Below are 19,082 nucleotides of genomic sequence, written 5' to 3' on the forward strand. Positions count from 1 at the left end.
TGAACGGACCAATGACAGACAGGATATGTACCTATCAGGAGATCCAAGATGTACAACTAAGGAAGAGACTATCCTCCACAGACCCACCCTGGGACTCCTTGGCAATAAGCCCCTGGAATTTAGATGCAATACAACCTTAACAAAATGGAAGAAACTAGGACTTGATTGAGGTGAAGGTTCTGCCACCTGAAGGAATGGGGTTTGTAAAAGAAATTAAGTTCAGTTATTAAAAAAAGAGAAAGTTATACCTCACAGGGGAGCTGAATAATATCTATGTTTTCCACTTTAAAAATCTGAAGCAAACCAGGCAAAACAAAATTATTTGATCAGGCTTATGGTGAGTGTTCATTACACTATTTGGTTGAACTATTTTACAATAAAAATACTATAAAAGAAAATACATTTATTCCAATCCTGAATCTGTGGACTGAAATTTGTCTCCTTAACCCTAGCATCTGTTTTGATTTAGGCAGTATCCTCAGTGGTTTAAATGCATCACCTCATTGAATGTTCACAGCACCCCTCTTGGGTAGACGTCAATTATATTTTTCATTTTACAAATAAAGAAAATAAAGCTAATTTAAAGAAACAGTATAAAAAGAATACTTTTCCAGCCATCTTGATCAGATTTTTAAGATGTAGAAATAGTTGTCCTTTTTTTTTTAAGAAAATAAATAGAAAAAAATCATTTAAGAGAGTCAAAATGGAAAGACCAATGAATTCCTCAAACTGAGGAAGATTCCAGTGAGGCCTTCAAACCAGAACAGGGATAGGAAGGGACTGGGTGATGAGGCCAAGTCTTCTTCTAGAAAGCCATTTCTTTCCATGTATAAAATGGAAGGTATGGAAGAAGGTATGGCAGGTATGGGAAGAAGGCCTGAATGGGATCTGGGGTACGGGGGTGAATAGGGGAAGGTATGAGAGGTGGTGATGGTGAAAACAGGGTAAATACTCAGCTGAAACACAGATTGTAAAAATATTGCCATTTATGTACTTGCGTATAAATAGTCACTGCTCTAAAATGTACTCCCTCCCCTCTTGTCCTTCTCCCAAGGGCCCCCAAATCCCAATAAGCCAGCAGCTAGCTGGCAGGACACTACGGCACAACTCCAGAGCTGTGACTCAAGCCTAGAATGACTGCTTGGTGGCTCTGCCATACTAGTTATTAAATTGTTTTTATATCACACCTAGTGGTAATCCTTACTATAATCCAAGCTACACTCCCTTTTTTGAACTCTTCAACAAAGGCACATTTGGGCAGTATCAAGCTTCTGAGTGTTGAGAAATCTTGGAAAGATGACTGCTTTTTTAAACCTTCATATCATTATAAGTGGTCAAACCTTAGACTCCTAATCCTGGAGCGGGAATTAGATGAAGCCAGCTGAGAGTATGAAGAGGACCTAGGGTGGAAGGGATGGGAAGAGGAAGCTGTGCTCAGGGGTTAGGGGGCCTAGAGAAAGAGATGAGAGAACACAAAAGGCAACTTCACAGTATTGCCACAGCCGTCCTCATTACACTACTTAAGAATCCCACGCCCCGTAAGTTGTTAACAGGTGCTATAGTTATTTATGAATTTTAAAATGTTTTATTGCCCCACAGAACTCCTTAAGAACACATCATTTTCATGTATTTGAACTTCAGTTTCCTTATTTCGAAGATGGCTGGTTTGATGATCTGTGTCCTTTCAGCTCTCTATATAGTAACATATAATGCATGAGCTGACCTTTAAGGCTGCTTCCTAAAAAAAAAAAAAGTAGAGGGCAAATGAGTTGCCATTTACCCATTTTTTTTTTTTAGTAAATGATTTGGAGAAGTTATTAACTTGCCTCTAAGCCTAAAATTATCTCTGTGGGTATCAAAGAAAAAATATGTATTTTTTTACATCATCTATTCATTTCAAATCTCTGCTAACAGTGTTCTACTTCATCTTTTCTTTGTATCTCATAAAGCTGGATGGAGCCAATTATCCCAATCCGCTATTATAACGAGAATATGATCTGTTTCTCTTTGGTGCCAGCTTCTTGTTGGGGCAGGTTAATGAAGAGTTTGTGGTTTTTCTTCTCATTAGGAATTCATTTTGGCATTGACAACGCTTCACTGATCATTATGATTCCATGTGCTGTGCTGACTTTGGGGTGGACTTCCCCAGGGAGGCTGCTTTCCCTCCTTTGAGTGCTAGTTAAGCATTCACTCACAGGCCTCCCCACAAAGTCCATTCCTTGCTGGAATGCAGGACATGCTCTCTCCCTGTTCCTGTTGACTTTTTTCACAGTCAAGATTACTCATTGCAGCTGAAGACTGAATAACAAAAGATGGGAAACAGCTTCCACATTTTTCCATAGAACAAAACTCAACTGCTTCGCAGCCAACATTTTTACGAAGGAGGAGTTAGAGGAATAGCAATCTTTTCGCAGTCATTAGAGGTAGACTAGGCACTACACAACACACTGACCCTGACACCTCCCTCTTCTAGAATATCATGTTTGTTAACATATAATCTGTTCAAAGCATTTAGAAATGCAATTTGGCAGAAGTAAAATTAAGAAAACCCAACTTTGGGAAGATCTTTAGTATTCTAATGATGACTAGTCAGCATAATTAAAGTCATGCCAACATTTGTGACACTTTCCCTGCCATCTAGTTGAAATTGATCTTTTCTTCAAAAACTGTATTGCCTTTCTGCTATCAACAATAACAAAAACCTGTGCTTTGTCATTCTCTTTTATATGTTTATGTCTTCTCTCCACCTTGATAATCAAGTCTAGGAGTTCCATCCTCTATTTCCCTTTCTCCTCCTCCTTTTGTGTCCATCCCCATTTTCCCTTTTCTAGACTGCCAGTATTTTTAATGTATCCTGTGCCCTTTCAGGTATAGTCCCAGCTTTTTCATTTCAAGTCATAATTTGACTTTCGATCGCATGTGGAACGTAATGCAAAATGTCTTTTCCATTTTTGGATAGTGAATTTCCTTATTATTGCCCCAAAGTAAAACGACTGATTATTGCTCAATTCATCTTGTGCCACTTTATAATAAGGTAAAGAAAACCCCGATTTAGGAACAGATAAAATATTTTCATTGCTAACAACTTTTTAAAAAATTCTAATCAATTACTAGAAAAACTAAGCCTCTTCTAACTCACAGCCAAGCACTTAAAAAAAAAAAAAAAGAATCTCTGGTAAACTTGAAACTCCAATTAAATATTTGTACAGTTGTAAATATTTTATGTATTTTGTAAATATGGCATCACCTGTTTCCTTTGTTCCAGGGGAAAAAAAGTAATAAATTAATAGAAAAGTTAAACATTTTTATTTCTTATTTCAAAGCATTTGAGAGACATTTCAGAAGCGGTTGGTAAACGTTAAATTCTGCATGCCTGCTTCTCCAAGTTTCCATCCACACAGACTAGACGTAAACCAGTGTCACCAAAAGCACACCACACACGCACCCACACAGATTCCTTCCTTGTGTTTAGATGTGAAATGCACCTAAAGGTTCCGGGTCATTTTTCATCCCTTCCTCTGTGAAACAGGGAGGTAGTTGAGTCTTAAGCAGCGATGGAACGTGGGCGATGAGAAGAAAAGGCTTAGAACAGGGCAGAATTCTTTCTGAAGCTCGGTTGCCCATACTGGGCATCTCTGCAGGCAGTCGACTTCCTCCACTCCCCACCCCTGCTGGGATGATGCACTGCGAAAACATTAGCTCCCCCACCCCCCCCCAGACGCCTCTCAGTGGCTTATAGTTGGAAAAATGTTGCCCCAGGTTTGAAATATCTGCCCAAGCAGCCCAGCCGGTGAAAACGCTTTCTCATTGCTCTTTATTCCCCGCGAGCGCTCCCCGCCCTCTGCTGCCAAAACCTTGGGGATGTGCCTAGACCCGGCGCAGCGCACATCCCGGCCAACCGCGAGCAGAACAAACCCTTGGCGGAGAGCCAGGAGGCTCCCTCCCAGCCACCGCCAGAGCCTCCCCCCCCGCCCCCCCATACAATACAAGATCTTCCTTCCTCAGTTCCCTTAAATCACAGCCCAGGGAAATCTCCTCAGAGCCTTCATCCAGGCACGGGCCAGAATGTCGGGGGGCAAATACGTAGACTCAGAGGTAGGCTCGGGTGGGTGTGCTCCGGGATCGCGGCGCCCAAGAAGTGCTGCTTCTGCTATCTCCCACTCCAAATATTCCGACTGCTTTGCTTGCCCAAGCCCTCTCTCGACGTCGGAGCACTCCTGTCCCCTGGCATTGCTGAGGAATGGGCCTGGGCGGGGAGGTGAAGAGGAGGCAGGAATGTTATGTTTTCCTGTTAGGAAGGGGGCCAAGGCAGCCCCTAAGCTAGAGGATCGCGGAAAAGGGGGTCGTCGGGGTCCTCAAGTTGGGTCTGCCAGACCGAGGGCGCGTTTCTGAATGGCTCAGGGGCACTGCCTTATTGCGGGACCCCCAAGGTCCGGCCCCAGTCTGCTGGGAGGCAGAGAGCCAGAGCAGAGGGTGAGAGCTCATTCACTCGCAGTCTTGGGGACAGTCCCCCCGACTCCCCGCCAGGCGCCTGAACCGGCTGGCCGGGGCGACAGCGCGCGTCTTGTTTGCACTTTCCAAAGCTCTTGGGCCACCTCAAGAACTCTTCCTGCATCTCGGCGCCTGGCAGGGGTGTTTGGAGAGGAGCGGACCTCTCCTCCCCCTAACTACCACTCCCCCCCGCCCCCTTCCAACCACCTCCCGGCGCTCGGTCTCCGCCTGGGTGTGGAGGCCTCGTTTTCCCAAACTCAGCTGCCGTTCAGCGACCGGCCGGCAGCCTGGGAGTGACCTGAGGGTGGATCGGGGGGTTGTGCAGGTTAGATACCGTTCTAGAGAGTTTAGGAGGGTCTGACACTTGGCTCGACCCAAACATGGGGGATGCGGGATTGTGAGCACCAGGGGAGTGGTGGGAGCTGCGCAGGAACAGAGACTGCAAAGGGAGGGTGGGGGACGCGGGCAGGTGCGAAGGATACTCGGCTAGGAAGGAACGAAAATGGGGACACTCCATGGGTCGGGGGGTTCCAGCTGGGTCTTAAGGATGAAGCTAGAAGGGATTATGGAGAGAAGGGAAATGGAGGCCAGGGACGGGAACAGGTGAAGAGCTCGGGTAGAGGGTGGCGTGGCGGAGAGAGGGGCTGGAGAAAAGTCGGAAGTCTGGTCCTCTCCCCTGCGGGGGTCTACGCGGGGTGCCGCGGGCAGGGCGTGCGCAGGGCTGAGGCCGGGGCGGACCGCACGGCGGGGTTTGCCCTGACCCCTGGCGGTGGCGGGCGGGGGAGGCAGGAGCTCCCTGCCTGGTACCGAGGGGTGTGGTGTCCTCTCCTCGATCCTCTTAAAAAGCTTGCGGCGCCAAGGAGTTTACTGTGCGCGGAGCCACCGCTTCCGAAGCGGTTAGTTCGATTTTGAGCCTCGAGGTTTGCCGCGCTACTAGGCTGCCTTTTCTGATCGCCGGTTTTTCTTTTTGAAATTTTCTTCCCACCGCCGGTGCCACCCTCCCCCTCCTGGCCGTCCGCCCTCCGCAGGGACATCTCTACACTGTTCCCATCCGGGAACAGGGCAACATCTACAAGCCCAACAACAAGGCCATGGCAGAAGAGATGAACGAGAAGCAAGTGTACGACGCGCACACCAAGGAGATCGACCTGGTCAACCGCGACCCCAAGCATCTCAACGACGACGTGGTCAAGGTAAGGTGAGGCGGCCAGCAAGGAAGGGATGTGCCCCGAGAAGACGCTGAGAGGGCCGGGACAGCTCTCCTCTGTCTGGCCAGCAGCCTGTGTATCTTTCCCTGTCTTTGCCATACACTCACCATTTTCTGGGCTTGATGTGTGGGAACTCCCGCGGTCGTCAGAAATGTTACACCTCCCCTCCCCGCTCCTGCCGGTTAGTTCAGCTGGAATTTAGCTAACTTGAGTTTTGTAGGAGTTCATTTAACTGCACCCTTCTCCTGGCAAATGAACCTCTGGATCTCAGCAAGAGACAGCCCCGCACTCCTTGAGAGGGTGAGATGTTTGCGCTGCAGGTCACCCTTTTTCCGTTTTCAGGTTGAAAGTCTAAGTGAGGGGTGGCGCTCCACTGTATATAGAATTAAGCAGTGAGATCGTTTGGTAAGGTCTTGTGCCAAAGGTGACAACCGGAATACTAAGTGAGCAGGTTCCCTCAGCTAAAATTAAGATAACCTGAAGTGATTTTCTTAAAAATAACAAAGTAGGTAGAAATGCTTCTGACTAAAGATGAAATATATATATGTGTGTGTGTGTGTGTGTATGTATATATATATACAGAATAGAATCAAATATTTAATATTTATATGAAGGGTATTTAACTGGAAAAACATGGCACTTGTACACAGCTATGCATATTTACACAACCAAAATAATATGTGCCTTTTGATTTCTCCTATAGACCTCTAGTTAGGTGTGGAAAGTTGCTTCTTTAGTGACTGCTTGGGTAAGCCTTCCCTGAGCTAATGGGACGTTCAGGTTGGAGTTCCTTTTTATACTTTAAGGATGTGCTTGGTGAGATTAAAAATAGGTTAACTGAATGGGTATTGGCTAAACTTAGATCTGACTGGGTGGTCAGTTTTTGATTATGATTATGTTACTCAACTTTGACCCTTTGAACAAATCTCATCAGAGGAATTTGTTGCTTAAACCCATCTTGATTGGGAAATCATAGGCCTGAGCCATCCTTGGCAGAGGGTTTTCTTTCAGGAAGGGGGATGACCAAGGAAATTCCTGGCCTGGAAGATTAAAGTGTAAAGACCCCCCAGAGCAGCCAATGGGGTGGGTGAGCAGTTTCCACCCACCCAGCCTCCTATCCAGGATGGGAGGGGCCATAGTTCAGAGACTGTTCACATTTATGAATAATATATTTCAAAAAGGGGAACAATTTAATCTGTAACTGGAAGGAAAATGTAACTGTCAGAATTGACTCTCTTGGCTTGCTGGTGGAGGAAAAAGGAAAATTGGAGCTTTAGCAGGCTTTTCTACTAGCCAGATTATGGAATATTTAAAAGCAGCAGTAATAACAAAAATAGCTTATAACTAGAAATTAGAATTGCTAAAAACTATTTACTAAAAACATTGCCTTAAAGGAGGAAAGGGCATTTTTGCTTGTTTCCCTTCTCACGTAGCTTTGGACAAGAAGGAAAAGTGCCAGGAAAAGATGCAGATTTCAGAAGGGCCTAGCTTCATTAGAGCCTCCCTGGTGTTCCACTGCAGTGTTGAGTGGGATTCCTAAAGCAAGTGAACCTCCCAGGATGAGTCAGAGAAGCCAGCAGTGTAGATGTGGGTCTCCACACATAGCATGACTAAGTTGAGAAAGAAAGGCCCCACTGGGAAAAGAGGCTTCAACACAAATGGAAAAAAGGCATAACAGACTTAGTGGAAATAGTTTACAAAATAGCATTTCAAAGAGCAAGTGTGGGGATCCTCATATTAAAGAAATTAAAAGGAAGAGTTAGAACAAGCTTCTGCTGGCCTAGAGAAAGCAAACCCCACCCACTTGCTCATAGAACTGTGAGCAAAACAAGACAATCAAACAGAAAAATCTACCTCGAGAAGAATTTGGTAGGCCCGCTTACTCAGATGTCTTGCTTAAAGAGGCCTTCAGAGAATGCCCTGCAAAGAGAGACGCAAAGAGTACATCTGCCAGTAGGGCCAGTAAAGGGGGCCTACACCCAATGGAGACTCCTATTTTATAATTTTTTTTCTTTGAATCCAAGCACAAATGTAATGATAGAAACAGTGATGATCCTCTCCATGTTACCGAGACAGTAAATAATAAATTTCTCTAAATTTTACTTTTGATTACATAGACTTCTTAAAATAATAAAGACACCCAAAGCTTCACTCTTAACGCATGGTAGCTTAAAACTTCACATGATAGTAAAGAAACAGTGGCCAACTGAATCTACTGTTAGAGTTACCAAATCAGGTAAGAAAAGGTCTGTTCTAAAAGCAAGCAGCTCTGTAAAAGCTGCCAATTTTGTCCAATTCTATAGTCACTAGCCACTTTTGGCTATTTCCATTTAAATTCCAAGTAATTAACATTAAATACAATTTAAAATACAGTCTTCGGTCACACTAGCTACATTTTGAGTTCTCAACACTTAAGGCTAGTAGCTACCGTATTGGACAGCACAGATTTAGAACACTTCCACCTTCATGGAAATTACTATTGGACAGCATTGGACTAAAGTGTTCATTCTCTATATATTAAAAATGTCCCCATACCAAGTTTAGAAACTTGTAGATGGAGAAGAAATGAAACACTGATTTACAGTGTGAGGAGCAGCATAGTGTATCTGCACAGTATCCTTTCAGTCCCATAAAACAGCTACTTAGGGCAGGGAAGAAAACTCAGAAGATGGATGTGCTGTGAATTTATACTTCAAGAAGGCAGAGTATTATCACCTATTCCACTAGTGATAATGACATAAATTAGACTGAACAATTTAGTTCCAATAAGGTTGGTTTCTTATTTCACTAAAGGTTTGCTACACCATATTATGAGATGTCTGTATAGACATTTATCGAAAAAAAGAGTAAGTTATGAATGCTTTTTAAAATTTCTTCTAATTAAAATGGTCATACCTTCAGACTGTCCATTCTCCCTCTGAGATTTCTATGTTTTCTTATGCTCACATTTCATTCATATGTTTATTATGTACTATTTTGATTTTCTAATAAAGAAAATGGCTTCAAATTTATGATTCTGATATCACATTAGCCATCAATCAATTTGTTAAACTCATCATATGCTAGACAAGACACTGTGCTACGTACTACAAAGTGTAATTCCTAAAATAAGTCCTAGAAATCACAAAGATTAGAGTTAGTGAAGACAAGATGCATACAGATTAAAAATACACACACACATACATACACACACAAACACACACACACACACAATATCACAACAGTAAGTCACTTCCAAATGCTATCTAATTGGTCCTTTTTTTATTTGCCAGGAAACATATAACTAGATTTTTAAGTTTCATTAATCCATGTTACTTATTCTCTCTCACATATGGGTTTGAATTTTCACTTTCTTTTTCAACTGGCATGATTTTTTATGTGGTCTCTATTGTAAGGTTTCTCATGATCATTTTGGAAATATACCAGATATATACTATAATAAATCAAAAGTAAGTAGTATTGAATATTGCATAATAAAAACTTTATTTAAAAGTGAATCATATTAATTATCTTGATCTTGGTAATCATTTACAATATGGATGTGTATCAAGTCATCATGTTGTACACTTTAAATATTATATTTGTCAATTATTCCTCAATAAAGTTTTTTGGAAAGTGAATGGTACTGATATTAAGTGTTAGGGCGACCCTACTTGGATAGGGCATTAGGGTGAGAGAAGGATGCATTATAGATAGTTTAATGGAGAAGGGCATGAAGGAGGTGCAATGTGAGTTGGGTCATAATGGACAGATGGAATGCAAATAGCTGAAAAAAGTACAGGAGGACATTCTAAACGACAAGGCATGGAGATGGGAATGTCACACACAGGGCATAAGTCTGGAAGGTTTAGCAGCCCATTTTGATTGAAATTAGAGTTCATGTGGCATAGTGGTAGGTCATAGAGATGAAACGACTGATCGTGGCCAGATGATAGAATTCTGAATCCAGTACTCCTGATAAGTTTGAACTTTATCATGTCAGCAGTGGGAAGCCAAGAAGACTTCAAGCTTGGAATGACATGATGAAGGTGGGCTCTTTGGAAGATGACTGGTTAAGGTACAGGATGTAATAAAAGGTAGCCAGTCTGGATGAGGAGCAGTTACGATGTAATTGCATCATGGTCTGGACATGAAATGAGAAGAACAGTATGCGGTGGCACTGGGAATAAAACCATATAGGCGCAAAATGACAGAATTTTATAATTGGAAGAGAATGTAGTGGTTACCAGGTTAACCTCCAATTCCTTTTTTTAACATTAAGAGAAACTTAAGGGTTAAAAAAGTTTAAATTTCTATCCACGTTTTCACGTGGTTAGTGTCCAAAACAGATATTTTGAAATATATCATAAGGCATGAATAGATAAGATTATGTGATTTTCATGGATTATTGTCATGAGAGGAGAAATGAGCTGAGATGATTCTGAGCCTAGCTCTGAGACAAATCAGTACATCTGAGAGGAAATCTTTGTTGAAAATAAAAATATGCATTTGTAACTTTCTTTTCTAAAATTTGAATGTAATGATTCTTAAATATACACAGATACAAAATTTTCTTTAGCAGTCAAGAAAAGGGATGCGCATGGTAATCAGTTTGGGTTTCAAAATAACGGCCTAATGCCGCCATGATCCCTTTCAACTATAAAGCATTCTAGAGCAATTAGTAATTAATATCAATATAACAGAGATTTTAAATTTCATGTTTGCTTGATATAATCGAAGCATAAGATTTAAAAGGTCAGACTGGCCCAAAGCACTCAGCACCATGTTAATAGTCTCTTCTGTTGGAATTGGTATTGGTTTTGCTTATTTGTTTGTTTAGGAGATAGCCTCACAAGATGGTGACTGATACTCTGCCACACATGAGATCATGCATGGAATTCAGAATCCCCAGCTTGTAAAAGAGCGCTATGGTCATGTGTGGTGGGAAGTTATTCTCACATCACTGAGCAAATAACAATATTAAAATGGGGGACATTATTCATTCATAACCATCTGAAACACTTTCAAATTCAGTCAACAGTGACATACATTTTAAATGCTTATTAAAAGAAAGCATTTTTTCTTTCTCCACCTCCAAATTGTGGTCAAAAGAAAACTGAAGAATTAGCTCAACTTTGGTTCTAACTGAATAAAATTTCATATTATTTATTAAAATTTAAGATAAGATACACCAAATATTCTTGAATTATGAAAAAGTTCATGATGTGGGTTATTCTTCCAATTGACAGCAGTGCTGGCTACCTTTTAAAGGGGTTTGAAGTAAGAACAGCTGCAATAGTAAGCAGCATCTGGAAAGTCCAATAATTTCAAAAACCACCTGCTTATGCATCCTGCCCACTCAAGTTCATAAAATAACAGATACTTTCATATTCTAAATTAAACTGCTTTTTAGTTTGCCCTACTTTTAACCATAAGTTATTGTTCTCTATGATGAAATATCCAGAGTGAGCTGATCTCTAGAAGAATAGGGCTGTGTGCACTGGGCTATGGGCTCCTGGGCCCTTTCATGATCCTCCTGGCCAGATTTGCAGCGGGCTGCTATTTTCATACAAAGATGGTTTAGGCCAAGAAACACACACTCTTCTTCCACTCTCTGGACCCTATATATATTATCTAAGTTACTATACACTAAGGCCCTGGAGAAAAAGATTTGCATGCTATACTTCTGTTAAAAGAAGTTTTCTAAAAAGGTAGCCCTTAGCCCCTAGAAATATGCTTAACCACAGGTGTTCAGAGGCACCTGGACAGAGTAGAAAGAGTCCTGTGCCAAGAAAAGAAATTTTTGTGACTTTTGTTAACTTTCTTTTTTAAAACTTGAATGTAATGATTCTTAAATGTATAGACACAAAATTCTGTTTCTTTAAAAATCAAGAAAAGGCATGCACATAGTAATCAGATCAGTTTTGGTTTCAACCTAAGGGTCAAACTAGAAAGTGTCTCGTCCCATTAGTGTGGGACACCAAGGAAGGAGGGGGAAGGATGTCAGGGCAACAGATTTCTCTTCCTCAGCAGTCCCTGAGAGTGGAGCTTATAAACAAAGAGCAAACTTGTTTAACTAATCAAAGCTAATAAACACCAGCCTTAAAAATATTTTGAGCAAGATATTTTACGTTTCTATGCTTCAATTTCTCTAACTATAAAGAAAAGAATTAGAGTCATTCTCATATAATAGCATTCCCCTCCCAAACCCATTCACCTTTCAATAAATGATTATTATAAATCTATTATTATGTGCCGTGCACTACAATATGGAACAAAGATAGATATGAGCACTGCCCACTAAGAGTTTATGACTGTCTTCCTTGTCTCTCTTCATTGCAGTTTCCTTTGAAAACTTTTGCTGAAATTCCTTTACCAAACTCTACTGTATGGTAAAATCTTAAAATCTTTAGGGCATAGTTTAAAACATGCCTCATCTATAATGCCTCGAATTGTTCCTGAGCCAGTAAGTAAGGCTAGGGGAAAATAAGGAACATATATTTATAATATATATATAAAATATGTAATATATATATATATTTTTTTAGAGTCCAATGTACCACTTTTATTTAGGAAAACACCAAAGGAACATATATTTTTTAAACAATTTGCCCCTCTTTTGGTCCTATAAAAATTATAATTAACTTATAGAAAATATTTCAGTTCTTCTCTAATATTCTCCCTTCCCATATTGGTGCTTGACTTTTAATCTTCCTATTGAAAATTTAAAATTTTCAACCTTTTTAAAACCTCATATCCTCTTTACAAACCCAAGAGGGCTCTCATATTCACCTGGGCATCAGAATCATCACAGGAATTTTTTAAAATACAGATGCCTGGGCCCACTACATAGTTACTAAACTAGAGTATCTAGGGATGGGGCCTAATCTAGGGCCTCTAAGCTCCCTAGATTGTGAAGTCAGGCTTAGAAATGATTGTACCCAAGGTTGGCTTAAAGATATACACTTGAATGGTTCTACCCTAAGAAAACAGTTCAGTCACACTATGTAATTCTAGATGTTCTTCCTGCCAGAAGAACACTTGAAGGTTAGGCCAGTTTAAACTCTGCCAAGGAGTTCTGAAACACCATAGAGGGTTCCCAAATCAGCCTTGCTCAGTGGTCCTCCATCCCTTGAGGCCACTTGGGCTTACAGCCAACTGCAAGCTTAGAGCCTCGGAGTGACCTAGGGGTGGGGTGGCCATATGTTCTAGGTTGTCCCATGCAGACCAGTTAATAATGGTCAATAGTTATCCTGAATAACTATTAATTATTTTTAATTATTAATTATAATTAATTATTAATAATGCCCCTTTCATTCTCAGAATTGTCCCAGTTTGGAAGAAAAATTATATGGTCATGAATGAATTGGCAATGACCTGTCACTGATTCCTGTACCTGAAATACATTGGAAGTCCCTACTTGCACTATTTTTTTAGCAAAATGGGCAAAATTTCCATTTAAGAATGTCATGCTTTTCTTTCCTCTCCAGTCTCCAGTGTCATCTCTCTCCTATCCTTCATTGGCCACCAAGCTGTACTATAACTTGGAGGAGTTGCTCTTAAGTGCCAATCTACTCTACCCTCAGACCTTAGTTTCTTTCCCTGCAACACAGGGTTAATGAAACTGACATCCTCCCATCACATATTTTGTCAACTACTCAATCAAATATTAAAATGTTTAAAATAGTTTTAATTTTTTTCAGTTAGTCCAGGAAACGTAAAATGGCATGCTTTCACATGAGCCATTGTTTAGAGTGGGGAAGTGCTTTTAATTTTGTCTTAAAGGAAATCTGCATGATCCATGTACTGAGCAACTACCAAGGGAATTTAATTGGTAGAACAGATTTACACCTGCACAGAATACATATTTCCTGCCTCTCCTATGCTGATGCTTTAGATATAAAATACATTTTATTTTCTTTATTAAACCTTGAGAAGATGTCTCTTGTTGGTCATTATTTCATAGCAGGGGAAGTACATATTCCTAAAGACACAACTGAGCTTCCCTTTAGCCACTGTTAGTTGTTTAGGTAATTAAGAGCCAGGCATTTTTAATTTTGAGAAGGCTTAAATAAGTTTTGATGGTGTATGTATGTGCTTAACATATTATTTCATAGCAATTTAAAAGTGAAAAATTTTAAAGGTACATTCAGTATTTAAACCTTTCTTGAGCCCAGCACGGACATTATAATACAAATGGACATTGATAGATTCTATGTAAAAAGATAAATTGCATCTAGAGATTACACCGGGTCATCTCACAGATCTAGGCATCAAACACAATTACGGTTTCTCATTTATAATGAAGAACTGAAAAAGATTCTGATTTCTGAACCCAAGTAGTGAGAAAGTAGGAAACTGGGAGGAAAAGAAGCAAAGACAAAGAAAGGACAACAAGGCCCCTTCTCCCTGCCCTGCCACCCGCTCTGTGCTGGACTGGGCTTTGCACGTGCCAACTCCAGGAGCCCCCCACATCCATTGCTTTGCACGGTGCTGTCATGTCTGATGACACGATCAGGTTCAGGCATTGACTGAGTATTAACTCTCAGCTCCTGCCCCGAAGAGTTTATCAGGAAAGCAAATATATAAACAAATCTGAGTAAGGTCACTGTAACTTAGGGATGCACTATAGTTGGGCACAAAGCAGAGAGTTCTCAACAATCTCCAAAGCTGAGCACCAGGCATGTGTGGCAGGAAAGGGATGCCAGCAGAGGGAGCAGCAGGGGCAAAGGTACAGAGACCTGAGGGCACCTAACACGTTCTGGGCACCAGTGGCAGGTCAGTGTAGCCAGAGCAAGGGACACAAGCAGGAGCCAGATCAGCATGACCTTCTGTGCCCAGCCAAAGCACCTGTCCCTTTGTAGGCCACAGCAACCCACAGAGGTGTTTTTAGGCCAGGAAGTAACCTGATGAGATATGACCTCTGCTAACAGAAAGGGCTAACTTCAGTGCAACGGGGCAAACCAAGGGATGCCAAATGTGCAGGTGGGAGTGAAACAGGACATGGAAGCCTTCCTCCAGCACTTTCTACAGGCTAGCTTGCTGGCACAGATTATTTTACTTACTCCTCCAACGGCCCTTTGAGGAGGTGCTATCATTTTCAGTTATATTCATCTGGCAGATAAGGAAATTCAGACCTGACCATTTGCTCAGGATTTCATAGGTAGGAAATGGTACACTCAGAATTTGAACCCAGACAATTAGACCCCAGGACCAGGGTTCTTAACCACTGTGCTCCAGTGCCTCTCTGTAATAGATCATGATCCAAGCAGACAGTGGTGTCTCCATAGTGAGGAAAGACATGACTGTGTTCTCAGAGTGGCTGAGCAGCATTTGGCAGGGGGATTCCAGACATGGTCTGTTTTGGGAGTGACAGGCCTACAGTTCTAAGGTCAGACTTTAGATCCTGGTAGGTGAGCTGGGAAAGGAGGAGGAAGGACCAACGTAAAGACCAAGATAAAACCCCACGCCTCAAGAAATATGCAAGCTGGGTGAGCTCCCAACAAGGCAGGGAGGGTCAAATCCCAAAGACAGAAGTGGGGTACAAAGTGGGGATGTGTCCCAGTGATTAGAAGTGGAACACACACTCAGGACCAGACAAGCTACAACGCTGGCTTGTGTTGAATTACCTGAGTCTTTAAAGCACCCTGACTGCCCAGGTTGGCCACAGCTCCTGGGCTGCAGCTGATCCTGCCTGGATGTGCAGGGAGGGCTAGGTGTGAGAAAATGAAGCAGGTCCTGACAGGCACTTTGCATCTAATAGCTTCATTTAAGGTTCTCAATTTGCCTGTTCAGTTTCTACAGATATTTGTGCCATTACAGCAATACATTGTAAAAATAGGAAACAATTGAGAAAAATCCTAGTTTTATGCTAGTGGGAGAAATGCCTATTTAATCCTGAAAGTAGTTTCTATGAGACTTCCTCCCTAATAACTACATATTTGTTCTCAAAAACAAATACCAGAAGTAAGAAACAGTGCATTTTTACAACGTACCATTAATCTCTCAGAAGAACAATTAAAATGTTCCATCAATCATGGCTCACTGTTTTTTTTCTATATTAGCAATAATAATATATAGCTGGAAATGGGCATACCAAAACGTGTCAAGGAAATGCAACTGCATTCATTGGATTTCATTGCCAGTTATTTTGGTTAGGTCAACAGAGCCCTCTTTCTCACTTGTTCTTAAATGTCAGGCTTTTTAGTAGGGAGAGAAATTGTTTGTCTAAAATGGTTGATAACCACCAGTTCACCAAAATATTTTGGGTAAGCCTATCATTCTAGTTATAAAGGTAGGAATGAGAGTCATTCTCAGATGGGTGCTCCCTAGAAAGGCCATTCAGCAAATATTTAGGAATCACTTACTCTGCACCATGCATGGAGCCTGCCATGCATCCTTGTGCACCAGAGCCTGCCTGACAGAACCACAGCCATCCACCAAAGCTCACCTCAGATATCTGGGCCTCTGTCAGCCTTCCCTGACTGCCCTCATCAGAACTGGTCATCTCTTTTCTTGGCTCCCACCACATTCTGTTTTTGTTTCTATTTTAGCATGTATCAAAGCCCTCTAAGCATTCTGCTTTTCTAATCCCCATGCCTCTCTCCCCTCTTCTCTTCCCACATCATGTGCAAGTCCTTCAGGACAGAACAGTGGCCCCTGGTGGCCCCAGGACTGTGGCTGCCCAGTGCCCACCCAGGGCCCCACACTGAGTCTGCTGTCAGAAAATGGATGCCAACATCATCAAAAAATCTACAAACAATAAATGCTGGAGAGGGTGTGGAGAAAAGGGAACCCTCTTGCACTGTTGGTGGGAATGTAAATTGATACAGCCACTATGGAGAACAGTGTGGAGGTTCCTTAAAAACTAAATATAGAACTACCATACGACCCAGCAATCCCACTATTGGGCATATACCCAGAGAAAACCATAATTTAAAAAGAGTCATGTACCAGAATGTTCATTGCAGCTCTATTTACAATAGCCAGGACATGGAAGCAACCTAAGTGTCCATTGACAGATGAATTGATAAAGAAGATGTGGCACATATATACAATGGAGTATTGCTCAGCCATAAAAAGAAACGAAATTGAGTTATTTGTAGTGAGGTGGATGGACCTAGAGTCTGTCATACAGAGTGAAGTAAGTCAGAAAGAGAAAAACAAATACAGTATGCTAACACATATATATGGAATCTAAAAAAAAAAAAAAATGGTCATGAAGAACCTAGGGGCAAGACGGGAATAAAGACGCAGACCTACTAGAGAATGGACTTGAGGACACGGGGAGGGGGAAGGGTAAGCTGGGACAAAGTGAGAGAGTGGTAGTGTATATATGGACATATATACACTACCAAATGTAAAATAGCTAGCTAGTGGGAAGCAGTTGCATAGCACAGGGAGATCAGCTCAGTGCTTTGTGACCGGCTAGAAGGGTGGGATAGGGAGGGTGGGAGGGAGGGAGACGCAAGAGGGAAGAGATGTGGGGATATATGTGTATGTATAACTGATTCACTTTGTTATAAAGCAGAAACTAACACACCATTGTAAAGCAATTATACTCCCATAAAAATGTTTAAAAAAAAACAAAACAAAACTTCGTGTCTAGAGGAAAAGTGGACATGCAAAAAGACCAATTAAATAAAAATATGCATGTACTTTAGTAAAAAAACGAAAGAAAATGGATGCCAAATTGAATCTGCTGAAAAGAATCTGAAATTTCTTTTTTAAGTAATTGAATGTCTTCAGTGAGCTAAAAGACAGTAGGATTATGTCATTGAGTGTATTCCTTTGCTCCTTTTCTCTACAGCGGCCACATTTAAAGCCTTATAAGGAAAAACATATCCAAATAATTAAGAAAGAAATCAAAAAACATTCACTCTATTTACTAAGGTAAAGAGAAAACTTGCTCTAATATGTATATAAATTTATTATTTAGAATTTTTTAATCTCCAGTTTGAAGAGGACACAGATACATCTCTCCTGAGCCTTCCAATAAGCAGGCTGAGGCACCTGGATGACTTCCCAGGGCCTGCAGAATAAGGCTAATCTCCTAAGTATCTGGCAGGCAGGGCAGGCAGATTCCTAGAATGCCAAGAGATGCCATTGCTGCTGCTTGGCACTGCCCCCTGGGGCCAGAAGTATGAAGGCTGAGAGCTAGGTCTCAGGCCACATGAGAGCTCCCCTGCCAAGAGAGGGGTAGAAGGACTCCCTGTCAGACTCCCTATATACCTTTGGACAAATGCAAACACCAGAGGAATGACTAGGTCCAGAGACAGTCCTGAAGAAAAATGTAAAACCTTTCTCAAAGCCTAAAGGAGACAACAGCTTTGAGAAACCCAAGCCTCTTCTTCCTTCTCTTTCGCTTTATTACTTCTAGATATTAAGTACACAGAGATCTGAGATTTTACTAGCTGGGATGTGGTATCCACTATTTCAACAGCATAGAAGTTTCTTTGTACCTCATAGGTGGTCTCTCAGAGATCTCAGATCTCTTCTCAGAAGAAAACAAAAAAAACAAAAAACCAGCAAAACACTTAAATGTTTCTAGAAGGGGTCAGACATCATTTGTTTCATTATTGATGTCTGGGCCAAGTGAAATGAATGTTAGCTCCTTTTCCAGATATGCTTCTTTCTATCATTTCCTGTGATAGGAGGTCGATTTACTATAATAAGGATAAGAGTAAGACGTGTCAATTTGACCCCAAATAGTTTTCTCATCAGTAAGCTAAGTATAGGAAATCAGGGTCATTATTCAGTTAAGCATAGATAGGACTAGAAAGTTGCCATTAAAAAAGGGTGATGATGTGTAATGTGACTTTTAGGTGTGACTGATATCTAATATACAGCCAAGACCACAGTCCTAGCACATTTAATACTTTATCAATGACTGGAATGAACAAGTTAAAGAGGACTCTCAACTTACAAATGACACCAATTACAATGACCTTATTAACATATATAATAAAAATAACATCAAAGTGATTTTTGGCAAATTACAAATAGCCCATAAAAATAAGATAAAAACCAATACAAAGTAAGATACTGTTAAAAGACTAGGAATAAAACGTATAGCTATTAAGTGGGAAAAAAATAGGTAAATATATGAAAAATAAGAAAATATCAGGAGAGGGTTGTCATTTCTGTGGGAGCTTGTGATGTGGAAAATCAAGATGCTTGGTAAACACAACAGATATGGAAACCCCTTGTAATAATTCCACAGCCCCTAAGGGACCAAGATCTCCTGGGTGAGAATCACTATTGTAAACACACCCTTAAATGAATCCATCATGCTCCATACCCCTTGAGCAATAGGGGACCAAAACTAAGTCTATCAATTGTTTCTGAACATTAAACATCTCAATAATTTAATAATATTTTAAAGGAAGCACAATGAATGGAATC

At 41.2% G+C, this 19,082-nt stretch overlaps 1 protein-coding gene across 2 annotated transcripts in view; it reads left to right on the forward strand.

The window, feature by feature from the left end:
• The first annotated feature begins 4,005 nt into the window (after positions 1 to 4,005).
• CAV1 (caveolin 1) overlaps positions 4,006 to 19,082 on the forward strand; it is a 32,747-nt gene continuing 17,670 nt past the window's right edge. Inside the window, exons 1-2 of one of the 2 annotated variants that reach the window (XM_061197965.1) lie at positions 4,006 to 4,095; positions 5,520 to 5,684. In XM_061197965.1, the coding sequence (XP_061053948.1) occupies positions 4,066 to 4,095; positions 5,520 to 5,684 (195 nt within the window). In that variant the 5' untranslated portion in view covers positions 4,006 to 4,065. Of the gene's footprint in view, positions 4,096 to 4,733; positions 4,817 to 5,519; positions 5,685 to 19,082 lie in introns of those variants that run through there. The other variant, XM_061197966.1, reaches the window with a different exon arrangement.

This window comes from Eubalaena glacialis, chromosome 8, assembly GCF_028564815.1.
Source record: "Eubalaena glacialis isolate mEubGla1 chromosome 8, mEubGla1.1.hap2.+ XY, whole genome shotgun sequence".
Classification (NCBI taxonomy): domain Eukaryota; kingdom Metazoa; phylum Chordata; class Mammalia; order Artiodactyla; family Balaenidae; genus Eubalaena; species Eubalaena glacialis.